We start from the raw sequence: 20,911 nt of genomic DNA on the forward strand, positions 1-20,911 counted from the left end.
AGTGGCCGGTGCTTCTTCCTTGGTCTCACAGTTTGCAAAGAGGCCTGCGTCACATCCGGTCCTTTCCACCCTACACACCTGATCAGGTGATTTGGTGCTGACGGGCTGCCTGGGTGGTCCCGAGCAAGGCATGGCTGTTGTGAGTCTGAGAACAGGGAGGGAGATGTCACCACACCCTAGTGTTGTCTGTGCCTTTTGCTTCATCTGGGTCTCCTCAGCTGTCAGCCTAGACACGAGGGTGGCAGCTCATGAGGGCCAAGCGTTATGCAGGGACTTTAGACTGGACTGAGTGAGACAGGTGAAAGCTAGCTAGGGCAAATGCAGAGCTGCGCCGGGCGTGGTGGCGCACGCCTTTAATCTCAGCACTCGGGAGGCAGAGGCAGGCAGATCACTGTGAGTTCGAGGCCAGCCTGGTCTACAGAGTGAGTCCAGGACAGCCAGGGCCACACAGAGAAACCCTGTCTCAAAAAAACAGAAAAAAAAAAAAGAAAGAAAGAAAAAAGAAAAGGAAAAATAAAGAAAGAAAAACAGAGCTGCCCAGGGCAAAACAGGGAAAAGTCAGGTGAAGATTCACGTCATCTCCAGTCTAGTGTCCCTTGTGAGCTCTGTCTGTCACACTCTCCATGGAGCTTGGAGCTCATCCAAGATATGGCGTCCTTACACCAGTCCCCGCCTAGAATGGAGGACCAGAGAGAAAAAGGAGCACCACACCTAACCCTGTCGCCACTGCCCAGCTTGCACCTGGCTCGTACTGAGGAGCACTACCCACAGGGCTTTTGAAGAGGAGCAGAAACTCCGGAAGCAGGAAATTGTAAGCCGGATTTTGAAAGAGGAAGCTGAGGAAGAGCACAGGAGAAAGAGGCAGCCTCCCCCCTGTAAAGCCACAGACAAGCGGACCCTGAGAGACAGGACCTGGAAGTACATCTCCGACTTTTGTGAGGGGAAACAAACTGTCAAGACCGACACCCGCCTGCTGGTAAGTAGGACATTTTCAAGTTGAGGTCAGGCGGGAAGGGTCAAAGGCCCAGGTGTGACCACGGCCTGTTATGCCCGCCAGGGGCCTGCTCTCCCTCGGGGACGTTCCTCATGTTGGCCGACACAAAGAGCATCGCTGCCGGATGGTGGACGAAAGGGATTTTCTTGTGGGGCCTGCTGAACAACACAGAAAGGCATTCAGTCCTCCATAGATGGGTGTATGTTGTATTCTATTTTATTTTTTGGTTTTTCAAGACAGTGTTTCTCTGTGTAACCTTGGCTGTCCTGGACTTGCCTCAAACTCACGGCAATCCACCTGCCTCTGCCTCCCGAGTGCTGGGATTAAAGGCGTGTGCCACCACGCCAGCTCGTGGAACGCTTCACACATTTGCACGTCATCCTTGTGCAAGGGTCACGCTAATCTCTGCATTGTTCTAATTTTAGTATATGTGCTGCTGAAGCGAGCACTATGTTGTATTTTATTTTTTTTGGTTTTTCTTTTTTTGTTTGTTTTGTTTTGTTTTTTTGGTTTTTCGAGACAGAGTTTCTCTGTGTAGCCTTGGACTCACTTTATATAGGGTCCCAGGGTTTGCTTTCTTCCTGCTCACTATACCTGCTCCGTCCTGTGCTGAGCTTGTCTTACTGTATCACACTCCTGCTGTGCCTGCTCCGTCCTGTGCTGAGCTTGTCTTACTGTATCACACTCCTGCTATGCCTGCTCCGTCCTGTGCTGAGCTTGTCTTACTGTATCACACTCCTGCTGTACCTGCTCTGTCCTGTGCTGAGCTTGTCTTACTGTATCACACGCCTGCTGTACCTGCTCTGTCCTGTGCTGAGCTTGTCTTACTGTATCACACTCCTGCTGTGCCTGCTCCGTCCTGTGCTGAGCTTGTCTTACTGTATCACACTCCTGCTGTGCCTGCTCCGTCCTGTGCTGAGCTTGTCTTACTGTGTCACACTCCTGCTGTGCCTGCTCCGTCCTGTGCTGAGCTTGTCTTACTGTATCACACTCCTGCTGTGCCTGCTCTGTCCTGTGCTGAGCTTGTCTTACTGTATCACACTCCTGCTGTGCCTGCTCCGTCCTGTGCTGAGCTTGTCTTACTGTGTCACACTTCTGCTGTACCTGCTCTGTCCTGTGCTGAGCTTGTCTTACTGTATCACACTCCTGCTGTGCCTGCTCCGTCCTGTGCTGAGCTTGTCTTACTGTGTCACACTTCTGCTGTACCTGCTCCGTCCTGTGCTGAGCTTGTCTTACTGTATCACACTCCTGCTGTACCTGCTCCGTCCTGTGCTGAGCTTGTCTTACTGTATCACACTCCTGCTGTGCCTGCTCCGTCCTGTGCTGAGCTTGTCTTACTGTATCACACTTCTGCTGGCAGGAAAATGAGATGGCGTCTCAACCCAAACCTTTCTGTCTACTGAAAGCCATATCCAGCGAGTCCGTGCAGGTGGACCTGGGAGCCAGCAGTACAGAGGATGAGGTACTGGCTGAACCAGACATCCCAGGGCTTTGGAGCAAAGAGTACAAATCATATCAGGTAACTGCTTTCCTCGGTCAGGTCCTTGCAGGGGTGCCCTGAGCCACAGTGAGAATCCAGATTCCTAGAGGCAGCTGTCCACCCTCTGCCCCAGCCTGTGCCTGCCTCTTCCAAATCTAGGTCCTTCCTGCCTTCCCATAATCACCAAGAGATATGGACGGGGAAGTGGGGGGATGGGAGGATGGGAGGGCGCACGCCTGTAATCCTAGCACTCGGGAGGCAAAGGCAGGGGGATCTCTGTGAATTCAAGGCCAGCTTGGTCTACAAAGTGAGTCCAGGACAGCCAAGGCTACACAGAGAAACCCTGTCTCAGAACACCAAAACCCCATGAGTTCAAACTGTCTTTAGTGGCCCTTTTCTAGAAACCTGCATCACCCAGAATGCTACAGTTTGCAAGAGGCACAGCTCACAAACCATCTGCAGCTGGGTCCTCTCGGCTTCTGTGGACATTAGTTAACACCACTGCCAGGACCAAGAGATTTGGTTTTCCTGCTTCTAGGGAAGCCATGAAGAAGGCAGGCTGGGTTGGCCATTCCATTTAAATCCAGCAGAAAGGTGGTGAGCACAGGCAGGCATCAGGCCCTCTCCACCCTGGAGAACCAGGGAGAAATCTGCCAGTGACATGGACGCTCAAGGCCACGGGCAGATCTCACATAATGGCAAAAGGAAATTTTTAGGCCCATCTTGGATTGCAACTTTTTCCAATTGCCAACATCAGCGAGGTTGCCTGATTTGCACTCACCTTGCCTCTCAGGAAAGTGTACCTTGCAGAATTCTCCAAATCCCCTCCCACCCCTGAAGCCTGAGTCATTTCCTGGGTGCTAGGCCTTTTCTTGCTCCGCCATGTTTGGCCCTTTGCCTTCTTCATTATCAGGCCTTGAACGCGTGTGGGCCTCTGTCTTTTTTAGCTCAAGGTGCCCAGGGAGGACATGGACCGAAAACCCGTGGGTGGGACTAAGATGGAGAAGGACATCCTGGCTCGTACTGTGGAGAGGCTGCGCAGTGGGGTGGTCCACAAGCAGGTGGTGTCTGGGCGAGAGTTCAAGGGTCGCCCATTCAACAGCAAGCCCGAGGTCATCCACTTCAAGGTAAGGCCTGCTGCACGGCCCAGGAAGGAAGCCTGCCTTCAGGCTCCTGCCTCTGATGCTTTCTGTCTGCACTATGGGAACCAGAGAAGCTTTGGGGCGTCCCAGGAAGGACTAAGACACATCCACTGAGGATGAGGCTACAAGGCCGGCCCCTCACTGTCCTTCAGGGGCTGCAAGGAGAGCGTTGCAACTCCGGGAACCCCTTTTTCCCGCAGGGTCCTTAGGCTCCCGTGAGTCGGCACCAGTTAGACCGTCCTCCCTTCACCATGCTCCTGAAGCCTTCTGGAGGCTTGGAGTCGTCACGCCCCCTCTCTCTGCAGGACTTTGATATTGGCAGAGTGTACAAGAAGAAGATCACATTGATAAATGCTACCTACACAATCAACTATTGCAAGCTGGTGGGTGTGGAGGAGGAGCTGAAGGACTTCATCCACATTGAGTGAGTCAAGCAGAGTCTGGGCATGAGACTGTGGGCCGCCCCGCCACCTCCCTGCCTCCCCGCCACCCCACCCTCCCGCCACCTCCCTGCCTCCCCGCCACCCCACCGTCCCGCCTCCCTGCCTCCCCGCCACCCCACCGCCCCGCCTCCCTGCCTCCCCGCCACCCCACCGCCCCGCCACCTCCCTGCCTCCCCGCCACCCCACCGCCCCGCCACCTCCCTGCCTCCCCGCCACCCCACCCTCCCGCCACCTCCCTGCCTCCCCGCCACCCCACCGTCCCGCCTCCTCCCTGCCTCCCCGCCACCCCACCGTCCCGCCTCCCTGCCTCCCCGCCACCCCACCGCCCCGCCTCCCTGCCTCCCCGCCACCCCACCGTCCCGCCTCCTCCCTGCCTCCCCGCCACCCCACCGTCCCGCCTCCCTGCCTCCCCGCCACCCCACCCTCCCGCCACCTCCCTGCCTCCCCGCCACCCCACCGCCCCGCCTCCCTGCCTCCCCGCCACCCCACCGTCCCGCCTCCCTGCCTCCCCGACACCCCACCGCCCCGCCTCCCTGCCTCCCCGCCACCCCACCCTCCCGCCACCTCCCTGCCTCCCCGCCTTGAAGAGCTGGAGAAGTTTCTGCTCCTTCTCTTGATATTGAAGTCACAGAGACCAGCCCAGTGCCCCTGATAGGCTGCCTGTCACGTCACACTTTCACTGGGTGTTGGTTTGGGCACTGCAGCAGTCCCCTTGGCACCTGGCATGCTGTCTCACTATGAAGATTTCAAGACTGTGTTTCTGAACTGAAATTTACTTTTTTCTTTGTGCTAGTGTTTCAGTTTTCTTCTCCTAAGACTCTTGTGTATATATTGTCCCTTCTTTGCTGGCTTTTGAAGTCTTTTTCTGTGGGCCCTTTTAATGCTCATCGCTTCCCCATTCCCACCCTCCCCCTCCAGCTTTCCCACCCTCCCCCTCCAGCTTTCCCACCCTCCCCCTCCAGCTTTCCCACCCTCCCCCTCCAGCTTTCCCACCCTCCCCCTCCAGCTTTCCCACCCTCCCCCTCCAGTTTCCCACCCTCCCCCTCCAGCTTTCCCACCCTCCCCCTCCAGTTTCCCACCCTCCCCCTCCAGCTTTCCCACCCTCCCCCTCCAGCTTTCCCACCCTCCCCCTCCAGCTTTCCCACCCTCCCCCTCCAGCTTTCCCACCCTCCCCCTCCAGTTTCCCACCCTCCCCCTCCAGCTTTCCCACCCTCCCCCTCCAGCTTTCCCACCCTCCCCCTCCAGTTTCCCACCCTCCCCCTCTAGCTTTCACTTTGCAACGTTTTCACTAACACTTTCTCTTTTGTTTCTCTGCATCTGGCCTCATCTTTTCTGTTTGTTTGTTTGTTTGTTTTTTCCTTTTTTCTTTCATTGTTTTTGAAATAAAGTCTTACTCTAGGCCTAGGCTGACCTTGTACTCAGCCTGTAATCCAGACTGGTCACAAACCTGCAATCCTCCTGCCTCAGTTCACAGATAGCTGATACTATAGGTGTGTTTCACTGTATCCAGCTGCAGTCTCCTAATCCCGGGCCCCTGGGTCCTCCAGGCTCTCCCCCTGCACCAGTGTTAGCCGCCGCATGGCGTTTTCTGAAGGAGGAGGAAAAGAGGAGTGGTGTGTAATTTTAAAGTGGGGGCTCATTATAAACTGGTCTCTGATCATCTGCTCAGGTACCAGCTGCCCCTCCCTCCTTCCCTGCATGATGTCTCATGAAGCTGCGCCTGTGGGACTGTCTGGGGACTTTCTCCATGAGCAGCTGTCAGAGCTGGCATAGGTAGATGTGCTGACCTCTTGGGAACTGAGTGGAGGTGGGTGTAGGGTCTTGGATTCTCTGTTCCCTCGTTCTTGCAATTTGCAGAATCTCTTAGCTGTCTGCAAAGTCTTGTATGGAGCGAGTATTGCTAAAAACTGCTTATTTTACCCACTGTGTTAATTTGAGATCTGAGAGCTTCTCTGGCTTTTAGCAGTGTTGAGTCACCTGCTGCTGTTGGCCTGTAGCTTCTGAGAGTGAATGGATGACCCAGGCTAGTGGTCACCATCACCTCGCTGCCGTAGAGCCCTCCTTCCTCCACACGTGAAGGCTGGCGTTTATTTTTGTCTCCTGATTTCTCTTGCTGTTGTGACTCTCCAGCATGTTCCTGAGTTTCCCCTGGCTGCACTGAGACCCCTAGTGCTCAGTGTCCTGCAGCCCTACTGCAGCATCTTTGACAGTGCTAGAAGCATCTTACCCCTGCCCACAGATCTCGCTCCCCTCTGAAACCTCCCCGTTGCAGCCTCCTGTCCTTGTGGCACCTGCTTCACACTCGGCCTATTCAGGGCGTGAGATGTGCCTAGCCTCCTGGTCTCTTCAGCTGTGTCTGGCTGGCTGCCGAAGCTGCTGACTATGTGTCTTCTCTCAGCACTGTTTCTCATTTCTAAAAATTCCTAGTTCCTTTTCAGATGCGCTGGCATTTCTTAACAGTGTCTTTCTTTTTCTTCCTGCCCATGATTCCCTATCTTTCTGACTTTACTATTTTACCACGTGCCTTTTAGAAGCTCCACTAGATCACACAATAGTTCCAATAGTTTATTGCATAAAGTTCTTAGAGTTGGGCCTGCTGCTAACTGCATCTGTTCATGAACATCCCACACACGCATAGCCTTGAACTCTGACCACTCACCAGATAGTCTCCAGGGCAAGAGCCCTGGGAATCTTCCTGTCTCTGCTACCCCAGTGCTGTGATCACAAACACACATCACAACTGGTTTTGTTCTTGAGTTCTGGGGTCAGAACTCTAGTCCCTATGTCTGCATAGCAAGTGGTTTTTTGGCTAAGATATCTTTCCAGCACCCAGAGACACATTTTTATACTAAGTTTTTATGTATTTCCAAGCCAAGCAAATTATGTAAAAAAGTTTTTTTTGAGACAGGGCTTCTCTATGTAGCCTTGGCTGTCCTAGACTCGCTTTGTAGACCAGGCTGGCCTGGAACTCATAGCAATCAGCCTGCCTCTGCCTCCCGAGTGCTGGGATTAAAGGCGTGCGCCACCATGCCTGACATAAAATTTAACATGGTAAAAATAGGCCTGATGCTAGGGATTTTGTAGGAAGACCCTTTAACTTACCCAGAATTCCGATGGACAGACTACCTCCCATCCCAGCCCCGCAGGTGGGGCTGTTTTACTGTAACTTACAGCCCTTTACCTATGTTGCTGTTAGAACTCGACATCCTTGATCCACGGCCTGGCATGTGTCCCGGGCAGCCACACCTCACAGCCTCCACCCTTCTGGAGCTGACTTTTGGAGATGAGCCTTACTCGGTGTGCTGGCTCACTCACTGGACACGGGTTTGAAGATTACCTGGTGTCTCCTGTTCATCAGGAACACAACAGAGCTGGAGCTGCCCAGTTGCCAGTGCATCTAGGCAGAGGCGTGGGCCTAGTGAGGGTCACTAGAGCAAGCTGGCGAAGAAAGGGTTTATCCGGCTTACACCTCCACATCACTGTCCTCAACGAAGGATGCCCAAACAAGGAACTCAAGCAGGCCAGGACCCTGGAGTCAGGAGCTGATGCAGAGGCCATGGAAGGCGCTGCTCACTGGCTTTGCTCCTCATGGCTTGCTCAGCCTTCTTTCTTATAGAACCCAGGACCATCAGCCCAGGGATCATACCACCCACAATAGGCTGGGCCCCCCCACATCAGTCACTAATTAATAAAATGCTATACAGGCTTGCCTTTAACTGAGTCTTATGAAGTCATTTTCTCAACTGAGTTTTGTCTCTCAAATAACTCTAGCCTGTGTTAATTTGACATAAAACTAGTCAGCACAGTTGCAGCCGCTGGAGCAGAAGGGCTCAGCACAGGTGTGGTTGCTGGAACAGAAGGGCTCAGCTGAGTATATAGTGATGAAGTGAGCCCCTACTCGCCATGGTGACCTAACTACTCACATGCTGTGAACCCTGTTCCTGCAGCTTTGACCCCCCTGGTCCCATGTCAGCCGGCATGTCATGTGAAGTTCTTGTCACCTTCAAGCCTATGGTGAGTCACAGGGTCACACAGGGGTGTGGGTGGTTTTCTGGCCTGACAATAACAAAACCAAACAAACAAAATTCAGCACCATTATCAAGTGCTAGAGGAGCGAAGCTTGCTGGGCTTTCTCTCCCTCTCCTACCTGCGTGGCCCTCTTGGGCGGGGAAGCGGTTCTTCAGGATACGCTTAGGTGGGCACTTTGGGACTCTTCCCGTGGGGCTCCACCAGGCAAGTAGCAAGCAGGGCCAGGCCACGATTACACAGATGCAGCCTGGGTAATCGTGTTGTCACACAGATTTGTGGTGACTGGGATTGTTTTGTTTTTTAGATAAATAAAGATCTGGAAGGAAATGTTTCATTTTTGGCTCAAACTGGCGCCTTTTCTGTTCCACTGAAATGCTCAACGAAAAAATGTTCTGTAAGTTTCAGTTCCCTGACTCTGTCTCCACATGAGGGCAGGGGCCAGGGCTCCACCGCAGACCTTGGCCCAGTGGCAGGGCCTCTCCAACTCCGACCTGGGCCTAGGCCCGGTGACATGAGGTACTCTGAAAAAGTGAATAATCATACCAGAGCTAGAAATTTCTAGATAATCCCTGCTCTGTATGGGGTCCCCTCTGAGAGGCCTACAGTCCAGAGGGGACAGACAGCATCTCCCTGTGCCGCTTTAGCTGTCTTTAAACTCACTGTGTAGACCAGGCTGGCCTCAAACTCAGAGAAATCCACCTGCCTCTTCCTCCTGGGTGCTGGGATTAAAGGCGTGCACCGCCGCACGTGGCTGTCAGATATTTTTATTGTGAGTAAATTTTCAGACATAATGAAGCAGAGTCGGGCAGTGCCTTTCCACAGATGCGCTGGCTGCAGCTGATGCTACTCAGCAGCGGCCACTTCAGAGTAAACTAGCAACATCAGGCTCAACACCCTTTTAAAAAACATTGGCATCTAGTGGCTGGAGAGATGGTTCAGTTGGCCCTTCCAGAAGTCCTGAGTTCAGTTCTCAGCAACCACATGATGGCTCACAGCCATCTGTACTGGCATCTGATGCCCTCTTCTGACTTGCAGGTATGTGGGCAGATAAAGCACTCAGACATAAAATAAATAAATAAATCTCTTTTAAATGTTGGCATCTGATAAACACAGAACCCACCGTGTCATTGTTTCTTTCCACGGTGACACAGCACAGCACACACACTCAGTGTTTGTGACAGTCTCAGCAAGTCTTTAGTCCCACACATGCTTATAAGCTCACGGGCTCACTGTGATCTGACCGACGTGGGCTGAGCCGGGTCAGGCGGCTCTGCTGTGGGTGTCTCACCATGGCCTTCTGACCCGTAGCCTCTAGGGCAGTGTCCATCCAGCATGGCTAGAGGGATAGAAACCCATGACAGCGGTACCAGCCCGTTTCTTCCTGTGCTTGCTTCACATCTTCCAAGGACTTAGCCAGGCCAGGGCTCTCGTGCATGCACAAGATGAGGGGCGCAGAGGGAGGCCTCTCCACGGCGCTGGGAGGGACAGAGGGAAAACGAAGAACTGAGGGTCCTTATGTTACACCAGCAAAATTAACAGCTCGTGGTTGCCACTAATACTCCATCCACAGCAAATGTGACCCATTGTCTCCAGTAGGTGCGAGTGTGGGACACACGAGGCACACAGCACCAGCTTCCTAAAAATGGTTCCCAACTTGTAGCGAGGTGAGAAAAAGTAGAGAAGATAGGGAGTTATAATAGTTCTAATATACTTTATGCATTCATCAAAGTGTCAAAAGTAAACTCAATATAAGCTGTCTTTTATAACTACTCCTTTTTATTTATTTTATGTGCATGAGTGTTTTCCAGCACAGACTCTGCAGCCCTTGCCCCATGGAGACCATGAACAGCACAGACTCTGAACAGCAGTGCTTTGCAGGCCCTGTATCTGCAACATAGCTCACCTCAGAATGACAGTTGTGAGCTTGTCCACCACGCCCACACAATTATGCCTCCTCTCTCTCAACCAACATCTCTCAATCAGGGAGCTGCTGGCTTGACTCTTAAAACTAGACTCAGGAAGCTGGGGCGTGGCGCCGCACACCTTTAATCCCAGCACTCGGGAGGCAGAGGCAGGCGGATCTTTGTGAGTTCGAGGCCAGCCTGGTCTACAAAGTGAGTCCAGGACAGCCACAGCTACACAGAGAAACCTTGTCTTGAAAAAAAAAAAAAAAACTAGACTCAGGAACCCCAAGATGTCCTGGTCACTACACGAATCTGTGTCTTCTTAAGTGGGCTTTGCTCCAACCTACAGTGCACAGATACTCATGGTGTGCCTGCCTGTCCTACATGGAGTCGAACACAGGCCTCATTCTGAAGGAGGAGATGACTCAGCCTTCCCCTGGCATTTGGGACTTCAGGAGAGGAACATTGTCTTTCGAGACATTGGATCAATTTCTGCAGGGACCTATACTCCCTTTGTGACTGAGGGTCTAGCCAGCGTAGAGGCCACCCTGGCTTACACTTGTGTCCTTTGGCAGCTGTCCCTTGACAAGGAGCTCATTGACTTTGGGAGCTATGTGGTGGGTGAGACCACATCCCGGATCATCACACTGAGCAACGTTGGAGGCTTGGGCACCAGATTCAAGTTTCTCCTTGATTCTGAGTCCTGTGACATAGATGAATCCCAACCCATCATAAAAATAGTGAGTCCTCTGCTCTGTGTAGCCTTGGCTGTCCTAGAACTCACTCTGTAGACCAGGCTGGCCTCGAACTCACAGAGATCTGCCTGTCTCTGCCTCCCAAGTGTTGGATATTTGAGCATTCTTAGGAGAAGCATGGAGCAAACCTGTTGGCTCTGTTCTGGTGACCCAACAAAGGCCCCAGAAAAAATCTGACTTAAGAGATGCCAGTGCCACCAGGGTATCTGCGGCCAAGGCAGCATAGACAGTGGGCTTCTGGGGGTGGGGGGAGGAAGGGCTGTGGTCAGAACCAAGGGGCAAGGCAAGTGGGATGGGGCGGCTGGGAGCCAGCTTGCTTTGGGCAGGCAGGTAGCTGGGTTGCCCAGGAGGCTAAGCAGGGTGTAAAGACAGGTGGGGTCCAGGATGGAGCACCTGTGCTGACGACAGAGAGGAGGCAGCTTGGCCAGGGTAAAGCAGACAGTCATTGCTTCGCTAGGTCACTGATTCTGTGGCCTAAAGACCCAGGATAGACACACAGGGCCAGCAGCCCTGGGCACAGATGCACTTGTGGCTTCCCCTCCCGGTGACAAGAGTGTCTGTGGACACCGATGGGCCTTAGACCCCGAGTTTCCTTTCAGAGCAGCCTCTTCACCTACGACGACAAAAAAAGCCTGTATGAGAAGGTCATGGCCAGTCTCTCCGAGCAGCCGCTTGACGGCAACGAGTCCTCCCCACCTGACATGCGCAGCCGGAAAGGGTCCGAGAAACCAGATGGTGAGGGGCGGAGGGTGTGGAGGCTCGTAAGTGGGCGGAGGGTGCTTCCCTCAGGCTTGCTGTGCTGACTCTCAGCACAGCCACCTCAGGATCTCAGGTCAGCCAGCGTGGCCAGAGAGCCAGAGTCTCAAGTAAAGCCTGACAGGCCTGTGGCCTTGGTGATACCAAGGAGAACACACATTCCTGCAAACATGCACTGGTTATGGTGCGCATTGGAGTTCCATTGTGTTGAAACTAACAGCATCAGCAGAAGCCCCCGCTGTGGAGAGCCAGCTGGTCACAGGCTGCGTGGGGTTGAGGGCTTTGGAGGCTCTGCCTATAAAATGGTCCCTGCAGTTGCTGGTGCTTGTCAGGGCCTCCAGGCTCTGAGGCGAGGACGGTTCTTGTTTCTCAGCATAGCAGTATTGAGGAGACATGGGAGCAATTTAAAACTGAGCAGTCCTTGTGCTGAGTTGGAAAAACAAGTACTTTGTCAAGGCTCTGGTCCTTCTTGCAGCCGCTCTCAGCCCTGTCTGTCTCTGTCTCTCTCTGTGTCTCTCTCCCTCTGTGTCTGTCTGTCTGTCTATCCCTCCCCCCCCCCCTCTCTCGTTCCTCTGTGTAGCCTTGGCTGTTCTGGAACTCACACTATAGACCAGGCTAGCCTCAAACTCCGAAATCCAGGGCGCCTCTGTGTCTTGAGTGCTAGGATTAAAGGTGTGTGCCACCACCTTCCAGCTACAATTTTTATTTTAAGATTTCCAAACTTGCCAGGCATGATGGTGAATGCTTTCAATCCCAGAACTTGGAAGCAGACGCAGGTGGATTGCTGTGAGTTCAAGGCCAGCCTGGTCTACAAAGTAAGTCCAGGGTAGCTAAGGCTACACAGAAAAACCCTGTCTGGAAAAAAAAAAAAACCCAGAGCAACCAACTAAACAAGCAAATGATGTGCTGGCGTATTGAGTCTTTGGTCCATACAGACGCTGACGAGTGAGCAGACTCATCTTGTCTTTCCTTAGCTTCAAACTTTGAGGCAAAGAAGTCTTACATGTTTTTAGTTTTATTCAGTCTGATAATATTTGGCTTTTTCTCCAGACTGATAATTGACCTAGGCTTGTTTGTCTTCCAGAAACAGATATTACAGCCGTGGCCAGTGCCGTGACCATGATTCCCAATGAGGAGCCGGCTGAGATCACACTGGGGGAGGTCAGTCCACCCAACCTGCTGAAATTCAGCTTCCTCCTGCCAGGAGCAGCGCATCCCCCTCAGCCCGACCCACACTCTCCAGGCCCCTGTTGTCTCGCCTAGTGCCACGGTACCCCTCCCCATGGCGAGCGTGGGCAGAACCAGAGCAGCAGGCCTGGCTTCCTATGTGAGGTCCGGCTTAGAGAGACACCAACAGTGAACCCTCCAGCTGCAGTGTGCGTTCACACAAACTAGCGGAGGAAGATGCCGAGAGACATTCCGGCTGCCTTCCTTCTTGTCCCGCTCCTAGTGGACTGTGAACCCTAGAAGCAAGAATCGGATCTTTGAAACTTCAGGGGCTTGGAGGTGGCAGGGTGGTACGGACGTGTGGATCCTATGCACAAGAGAGAAAATGCAGCCATCCTCTACTGAGCTCTTCCTGCTTCTAATGCTGCACGGGAGGCTGAGGGTCTGGGAAGCCACAGGTGGCTTCTTGCTGAGTGAGCCCCCACCCCCACTCTGTTGAGACTCAACACCAGGAAGCGCTCAGAGCAAGGCAGGCCTTAGAGCCAATGGCTGTATGTGACCAAATGGACACCCCAGGGACAGGTCTGCTGCCACCTGCCCTGCAGTGGTGGCAAGGATAGCGGTTAGTAGGAAGCCCCGAATGAAAACCGTGCTGCCTGTGCTCTGACCGCATGGCGCACTCCTCTTCTTCCACAGGTAACAGAGGGAGAAATTGGCCCCTTCAGTTCCATCAAAGTACCCATCATCTTCACCCCAGTTATCCCAGGGCAGACCCAGACGAAGTTCAAGGTCATGTTTAAGAATCCGCAGTGTTCCACAGTGAGTACCCCTGCTGCCGTCGAGGTGACTGACTGCCACCACAAAAGGTTCAGTCTACCTTTTACCTTGTCTTACTATACACTTAAACATCCAAACCCGGAAATATGGCTGTTATAGATCACTCTGTGTCAGTGTTTGGGTCATGAGGGACGACTGATAGAATCCCACAGAGAGCGGCTCCGCAGCCGCGGGGGAGGGGGGGGCGGTGGGCTCAACCTGAAGAGCCTCTTTATTGTTACACAAAAGACACTTTTAGGGAGTCAATTTCTGTACACCAAAACCTCTTACCTGATGTAGGGGTTGTCTGAAGGAACCATTACCTAAGCAGTTCTCAGCCATGAGACACTTCCTGGTTTGTCAGGTGTGTCTGAGGACTAAATCCTTCTGAAGAGCAACCCCATAAACCTCAGGTAACAACCACTGACTGCTTACAAAAGGCTACTTCAGAGCCTAGGTGCCATCACTCCACAGGTCATGCCAGACGCTAAGATGCCAGTCTGCTAATATTCTGCTACAGTTCTCTGAATCCCACAGACTAGGATAATCATGAAAAAACATCACAAAACCCTTTCATACATGCCATGTTTAGGTATTAACCTCATACTTGTAGCATAGTAAGTTGCATAAACCAAACCTGAAACTTTTTGCTAAGCATTGTGCTAGCACTCATGTTGAGTTCACGTGTTCCACGCCAGCTATATTTTAGAGCCACTGGTATTGCCATAGATGTGCCAGTCTGGGTGCCAAGGGCCACTGTGGACCTGAAGATCTGCACGTACAACCGGCTCTACCAGGACTCCATTGTTATCCACACAAGGTGAGCACCAATGGTGGCCAACAGGAGGGTCATGACTAGAGCTGACTACACACTGGCTCTGAACGGTCACCTTGGGTGGCAGAGGACTAGGCGGGCCCTGAAGAAGGTGACGTTGAAGATCCAGGAGATCCCAGTGTTGTTGGGGCATTGGAAGACTCCAGAAGAGTCGAGGGTAGAGACAGATCTGAAGACAGAGGAAGGAACCACAAGCTGTGGAATGCCAGACACCTAAAAGGGCAAAAAATGGATTTTCCCTGCAGTCTCCACATAGAACCAGCCCTACCTGCGTCCTGACCTTGGATCTAGTCATTCCCACTTTGGCCTCTGTCCTCCAAGGTGCTCAGAGAGTTGCTTTGTGATATGTTAGGTCTGAGTTTGTGGAAAGTATTTCGGCAGCCATAGCAAAAGCACACTTGCTGCAAGCCTGGGGCACTGGGCAAGGGTCTCAAGCCCTCGGGAATATGGAACAGAGTAGCAACAGGGAGAACATCAAAGTCCAAAAGAAGTAGTATATTTATTTGTATTGTTTTACAAAGGCAGACTTTAGATTAAAAGTATTTTCCTTGAAGAACAACCAGAGATGGAAGCATCCAAGATTTCATGACTTCACCAGCTTTGAAACACTAGTCCCCAGACCAAAGGGCAGCAGCTACCCATCTGCATCCCCTGTCACGACACCTTCACACATGTCCTGGAAGAGCAATGCTCCCATGACATGGTTCCCACCAGGCCTTTTCTTGCTCCATGAAGGTGAAGCTTGTCGTGTCCCCAAACTCCTTCTTGGAAACCAGAGAGCTATGAGATGGCAGTGTGCTGTTGGTGTCTGGGGATTCCGTTTAATGGAGGAGTCTGGGGGATCCCAATTAATGGAGGAGTCTGGGGGAGCCCATTTAATGGAGGAGTCTGGGGGAGCCCATTTAATGGAGGAGTCTGGGGAAGCCCATTTAATGGAGGAGTCTGGGGATCCTGTTTAATGGAGGAGTCTGGGGATCCTGTTTAATGGAGGAGTCTGGGGATCCTGTTTAATGGAGGAGTCTGGGCCTTGGAAGAGGGATTTGTTGTGTTTATCTGGGGAATGGGTTGAGCTGAGCTCTTACACTTGTTCAGTGCTTCCTGGTCATGCAGGGACGGAATGCAAAGGAGCTAAGGGACCTTAACGTTCCTACCCAAAGCACACAGTTGTCAGTATAAACTGATTTAGTAATTTTTGTTTTTTTGAGACAGGATTTCTCTGTGTAGCCTTGACTGTCCTGGACTCTTTGTAGACCAGGCTGGCCTCAAACTCAGAGATCCAGCTGCCTCTGCCTTTCTGGGTACTGGGATTGCAGAAGTGCTCCACCACACCTGGCATTCTTTAGTAATTTTTAAAACCTAGTATCATTTGTAACTGTGTTTGATATGGTAAGTTTTACCTGCACAAGTATACAAAGATGTTAACTTATTTGTGTGCCAAAGAACCAGTACTGTGGGCAGACAGTGGGGCATGCAGTGGGGCAGACAGAGGGGCAGACAGAGGGACAGACAGAGGGGCAGACAGTGGGACAGATGGTGGGGCAGACACAGGGGCAGACAGAGGGGCAGGCAGTGGGGCAGACCATGGGGCAGACCATGGGGCAGGCAGTGGGGCAGGCAGTGGGGCAGGCAGTGGGGCAGACAGAGGGCCAGACAGTGGGGCAGGCAGTGGGGCAGGCAGTGGGGCAGACACAGGGGCAGACAGTGGGGCAGACCATGGGGCAGACAGAGGGGCAGGCAGTGGGGCAGACAGAGGGCCAGACAGAGGGCCAGACAGTGGGGCAAGCAGTGAGGCAGACAGAGGGGCAGGCAGTGGGGCAGACAGTGGGGCAGGCAGTGGGGCAGACTGTGGGGCAGGCAGTGGGGCAGACAGAGGGGCAGGCAGTGGGGCAGACAAAGGGGCAGGCAGTGGGGCAGACAGAGGGGCAGGCAGTGGGGCAGACAGAGGGGCAGACCATGGGGCAGTCAGAGGGGCAGACAGAGGGGCAGGCAGTGGGGCAGGCAGTGGGGCAGACTGTGGGGCAGGCAATGGGGCAGACTGTGGGGCAGGCAGTGGGGCAGACAGAGGCTGGTACACCTTGGAGAACCCTTAGCAGTTGCTTTCCATACTGTCCTGGGTCCCTAGCAGCAGAAGCTCAGGGCCATGGTAACTGTAGTGGCAGATAGGCATTGCATGGCTTAGAGGCAGATCAGAGGTCGCCACGGCTCTGGTAACCATGTGTACTCTGATGGTCATCCAAAGAGCAGGAGAGAGGAGACAAGCTTTTCCTGTGTCTGCTTGGTCCTATCTCATGGATGCTTCCAGAGGCATCTGTGCAGGTGTGAGCCCTCCCTGAAGACCTAGATACTTCTCTCAGTGTCCCTCAGAACCTTCGGTGTCCATAACACAGCTTCACTGTTCCACATCTAGATCACCATGGACTCAGCCTTTGGGGGCACATCTGGGTCAAGAGTGCCATGGGCTACAGAGCCACAGGACAAACAAGGATCCTTCTAGAAAGCCCCCAAAGGCTCCAGGACTAATTGTTCGTGATCCCCAGGCAATCCAGGGGAAGGCTGCATGGGCTCCCTCTCCAGCCTACCCTTTCTTCCTTTGGCTAAGAAACAGTTCTACCTATGGGAACAAAAGGAGACTCCCATGGGGAGCAAGCCGAGCTGCTCTCCAGCGCTCCCTTAGGGGAGGATTTGACGAGGCTGGAGAGATGGCGCTGCTTGCTCTTCCAGAGGACCCAGGTTCAATTCCCAGCACCCATATGACATCTCACAATTGTTTGTAACTCCAATTCCAGGGGATCTGACAGCTCACGCCAATGCACATAAAATAAAATAAATTATATTTTAAAAGGAAGGTGTGCTTTGGCCACTGTCAATGCCTTTGGCTGGCCACTTGTTTCAGGGGAGAGCAGAAGACACAGGTGGGCCCTGACGACTGGATACAGACATGTCTGCCTCCTTCTGTCTGGTTGTAAATCATAACATGTGTCAATAGCTAACATCTGCCCACGCAGCACCCCACATACAGCAAACTTGCTGTGAAGAGCCCTGTGTGGGAAGACGGCCCTAGAGAGACACCGGCCATTGTCCTGCCCGGCGCCTGCGCCCAGCCGATGCCTGCAGCACTTCTTCCCGTAAAGCGCTGTAGTCCCCAAGAACCAGTTATAGCATATTTCAACTGAATTGTTTTTCGAGACAGGGTTTCTCTGTGTAGTCTTGTCTGTCTTGGAACTCGCTTTGTAGACCTCACACTCTCAGAGTACTGGGATTAAAGGTGTGCACCACCACTCCAGGTTTCAGATGAAATGTTTATTGTTATTTTTATTTTATATTTTCTCAAGCTGATTATGTCGGCTATAAACTCAGCACTCAGGAGGCTGAAGCAGGAAAATTGTAGGTTTTATAGTTTCAGCCTGGGCTACGTAGTGAGACCTTGTCTTTAAAAACAAAAAAACGAAACAAAAAAAATCAGGGTCAGCAAAAGGGCTCAGCAGAAAAGTACTTGCCTTGAAAGCCTAAAACCTGAGTTCAATCCACAGAACCAACAAAAATACAGGAAAGAAGCCACCCTACAAATCTGTCCTCTGGCTTCCACACATGCAGGCGGATAACTGTGAGTTCGAGGCCAGCCTGGTCTACAAAGCGAGTCCATGACAGCCAAGGCTACACAGAGAAACCCTGTCTCAAAAAAGAAAGAAAGAAAAGAAAAGAAACAGCACCAAAGATGCTTTCTAGCCATCAGTGTGCTGGGCTTGGCTCAGAGTACCATGTGCACTGCACCCTGCACACTGCTCTATCATGAGAAACATCTCAGTCAGAGGAGTAAGGACGCAAAGTCACCTGTGATGTTGTAACCTGTGACCTGTGACCTTTGCAGGTCAAAAGCGGCCCTGCGCCTAAAGTTTGAGGTCTGTAAGGAGCTGAGAGGCCACATAGAGCTGCTTCCAGAAACAGGCTACATCCAGGCCCAGTCCTCCTACTCAGTTCAACTAAAGTTCCTGCCTCGGTGAGAACTGGGAAAGGCCTGGAGCATGATGGGAGGGTGTGAGTGCACGAGTGCCTTGTGCTGGTCACACATCATTCAGGATGTGCACCTGCCAAGGTAAGAACACCCTGACCCTCCTCCACGCAGGGTCCTGCCTCGGCCTCTGCCCAGATACAGGGGGCACCCTGCTCTCCCTGAGGCTGTGTCAGGCTGCAGCAAACACGTAAGGCTCGTCTGCTGGCCTCTGTCGCAGAGCTCCATGTGGTGTTTCTGTCACGCAGCCCTCCCTGCGCTGCGGTGCCTGCGCTGCCGGGGTTGCTGGCTGTCCGGCTCCGTGGCATGTCTCTCCTGTCTTCTGCCTTTCCTCAGCTGGACTTTAGATTCTCCTTCAGCTGCTGGGGAGCTGGGGTGGGGGGACACCTGCCTTTGGCCCCAGCACCCACAGGCTAGCGAAGGGGGCCTCAGGCTGATTTTTAAAATCTGAGCTGCTTCTTGGACACTCTTGCTGACTGTCCAGCTTGCTGAAGGGGAACTTTTTTCTTTATACGTATACATGTGTTTTATATGCTAATTCTTTTTTTTTTTAAATCAAAGAATAACCTTTTTTGAGACAGAGTTGTACCCATGTGGCTCAGGCTGCCTTCCCTACCTTGTGACCCTCTGGACTTTATAGGTGTATACCACGCAGCCTGACAGAAGCCAACGTTTCTTTATGTCTGAGGACTGAGGATGGACCCAGGACCTCGTGCTTGTCCACCGAGGCGTATACCAGTCCCATGGGCAGCCTGCTTTTACATTGATTTTTAAAGGGATTTTTAGGATTCCTTCTAATAATAGACTCCTTACCAGTTTATTGATTTTTGTCACTAACACCTTTATTATTTTGGGCTAAAGAGAAAGCTCAGCAGGCAAAGGCCCCAGCAAGCCTGAGGACCTGAGGTCACTTACCAGAACCCAGGTGGTGGGAGAGACCAGAGTCCTGCGAGTTACCCTCACACGGGAGCTGTGCTCTACCAGCTCCCCAAGGCAAAAAGAGAAGAAGACACATCAGCTGTTAGTGGTATCACAGAATTATGGTTGTATGAGATAAAATATGGAGTCTTGGTGCACACACACACATACGGAGAGAGAATGTGAGAATGCAGCGTAATTAATTAAACCAAGCCGTTGTTGTTGTTGTTGTTGTTGTTGTTGTTGTTGTTGCCGTTTGAGGCAAGGTCTCTCTGTGTAGCTTTGGCTATCTTAGACTCACTTTGTAGACCAGGCTGGTCTTGAACTCCCAGAGATCCACCTGCCTCTGCCTCCTGAGTGCTGGGATTAAAGGTGTGCGCCGCCACGCTCAGCTGCCTTCCCCCTTTTCCCCCCGAGTTTTTTGGAATAGGATCTCACTATGGAGACCAGGTTGATCTTAAACTCACAGAGACCTGCCTGCTGCTGCCACTAAGTGCTGGAATTAAAGGTGTGCCCCATCACACCTGGCTGAGCCAAGCTTATTAACATTGTTTTATTTATTTCATTGAAAACAGATTCTTCTCTCATACAATACATCCCAACTGTACATGCAATTGGTCTATTAATATTAATTCTAGTAGTTAATATGGTGGCATATTATTCTTTAACCTGCTATTTTATAAATAAAAGGCACAGAGGCCTATTAGATCTATTATATCCCTTATAACTCTGGAGCTGGGCAGATATTAGCCCTCTAAGCTAACTTGTCTAATCCCCAGTCAAAATCCCCACAACTGCGTGCATATGTTCCACTTGAGCTGCTTCTGCTCCATCAGGCCAGTCCCCAGGGCAAGCCGCTTAGGCCACCTGCTCCCGGTTACCCCCTGGCCGCCTGCTCCCGGTTACCCCATGGCCGCCTGCTCCCGGTTACCCCATGGCCGCCTGCTCCCGGTTACCCCATGGCCGCCTGCTCCCGGTTACCCCATGGCCGCCTGCTCCCGGTTACCCCCTGGCCGCCTGCTCCCGGTTACCCCCTGGCCGCCTGCTCCCGGTTACCCCCTGGCCGCCTGCTCCCGGTTACCCCCTGGCCGCCTGCTCCCGGTTACCCCATGGCCGCCTGCTCCCGGTTACCCCATGGCCGCCTGCTCCCGGTTACCCCATGGCCGCCTGCTCCCGGTTACCCCATGGCCGCCTGCTCCCGGTTACCCCATGGCCGCCTGCTCCTTCCTCCTTCCTCTCTCCTTGTCTTCGTCCTTCTCCGACCTCAGAGCTCAGGAAACTTCATCCCACCTGCCTCCCCCCTGCCCAGCTCAGGCTCTAAGCAACCAAGAATCATTTTGGAGGCAAGGTTCACACGACGACATTTTGGTTCCTTGAGAATTTGCTTGTAGGACATTGAGGATCTTGGGGAACAGGAAATTAACATTGAATACAGAGTAGTTCCTGGTCACCCAGCCGCAGTTTCCCCTCCTCCACTACCGCTCCTCTCCCCAGATCCACTCGCATCCATTTCCTTTACAGAAAAGAACAGGCCTCCAGAAAATGATAGCCAAACAGGACAAAACAAGACCCCACAGGGCAAGGCGACCACCTCATGCCCCACTGTTAGGAGTCCCACAAAAACACTACGCTAACAGCCATAACATTTAGGCAGAGGACCTAT

At 52.7% G+C, this 20,911-nt stretch overlaps 1 protein-coding gene across 3 annotated transcripts in view; it reads left to right on the top strand.

Annotated features, from left to right (window-relative positions):
• CFAP74 (cilia and flagella associated protein 74) overlaps positions 1–20,911 on the top strand; it is a 53,495-nt gene that overhangs the window by 17,317 nt on the left and 15,267 nt on the right. For 2 of the 3 annotated variants that reach the window (XR_014780061.1, XM_084786044.1), the window contains exons 11-22: positions 772–976; positions 2,355–2,513; positions 3,422–3,601; positions 3,922–4,040; positions 8,007–8,073; positions 8,393–8,482; positions 10,568–10,732; positions 11,347–11,482; positions 12,588–12,664; positions 13,367–13,489; positions 14,185–14,306; positions 18,190–18,318. Coding sequence is in view for 1 of the 3 variants with exons in the window: in XM_084786044.1 (XP_084642170.1) it covers positions 772–976; positions 2,355–2,513; positions 3,422–3,601; positions 3,922–4,040; positions 8,007–8,073; positions 8,393–8,482; positions 10,568–10,732; positions 11,347–11,482; positions 12,588–12,664; positions 13,367–13,489; positions 14,185–14,306; positions 18,190–18,318 (1,572 nt within the window). In the remaining 2 variants the exon portion in view is untranslated. Of the gene's footprint in view, positions 1–771; positions 977–2,354; positions 2,514–3,421; positions 3,602–3,921; positions 4,041–8,006; positions 8,074–8,392; positions 8,483–10,567; positions 10,733–11,346; positions 11,483–12,587; positions 12,665–13,366; positions 13,490–14,184; positions 14,307–18,189; positions 18,319–20,911 lie in introns of those variants that run through there. The other variant, XR_014780062.1, reaches the window with a different exon arrangement.

Source organism: Acomys minous (genome assembly GCF_964271855.1).
Source record: "Acomys minous genome assembly, chromosome: 6".
In the NCBI taxonomy this organism is placed as follows: domain Eukaryota; kingdom Metazoa; phylum Chordata; class Mammalia; order Rodentia; family Muridae; genus Acomys; species Acomys minous.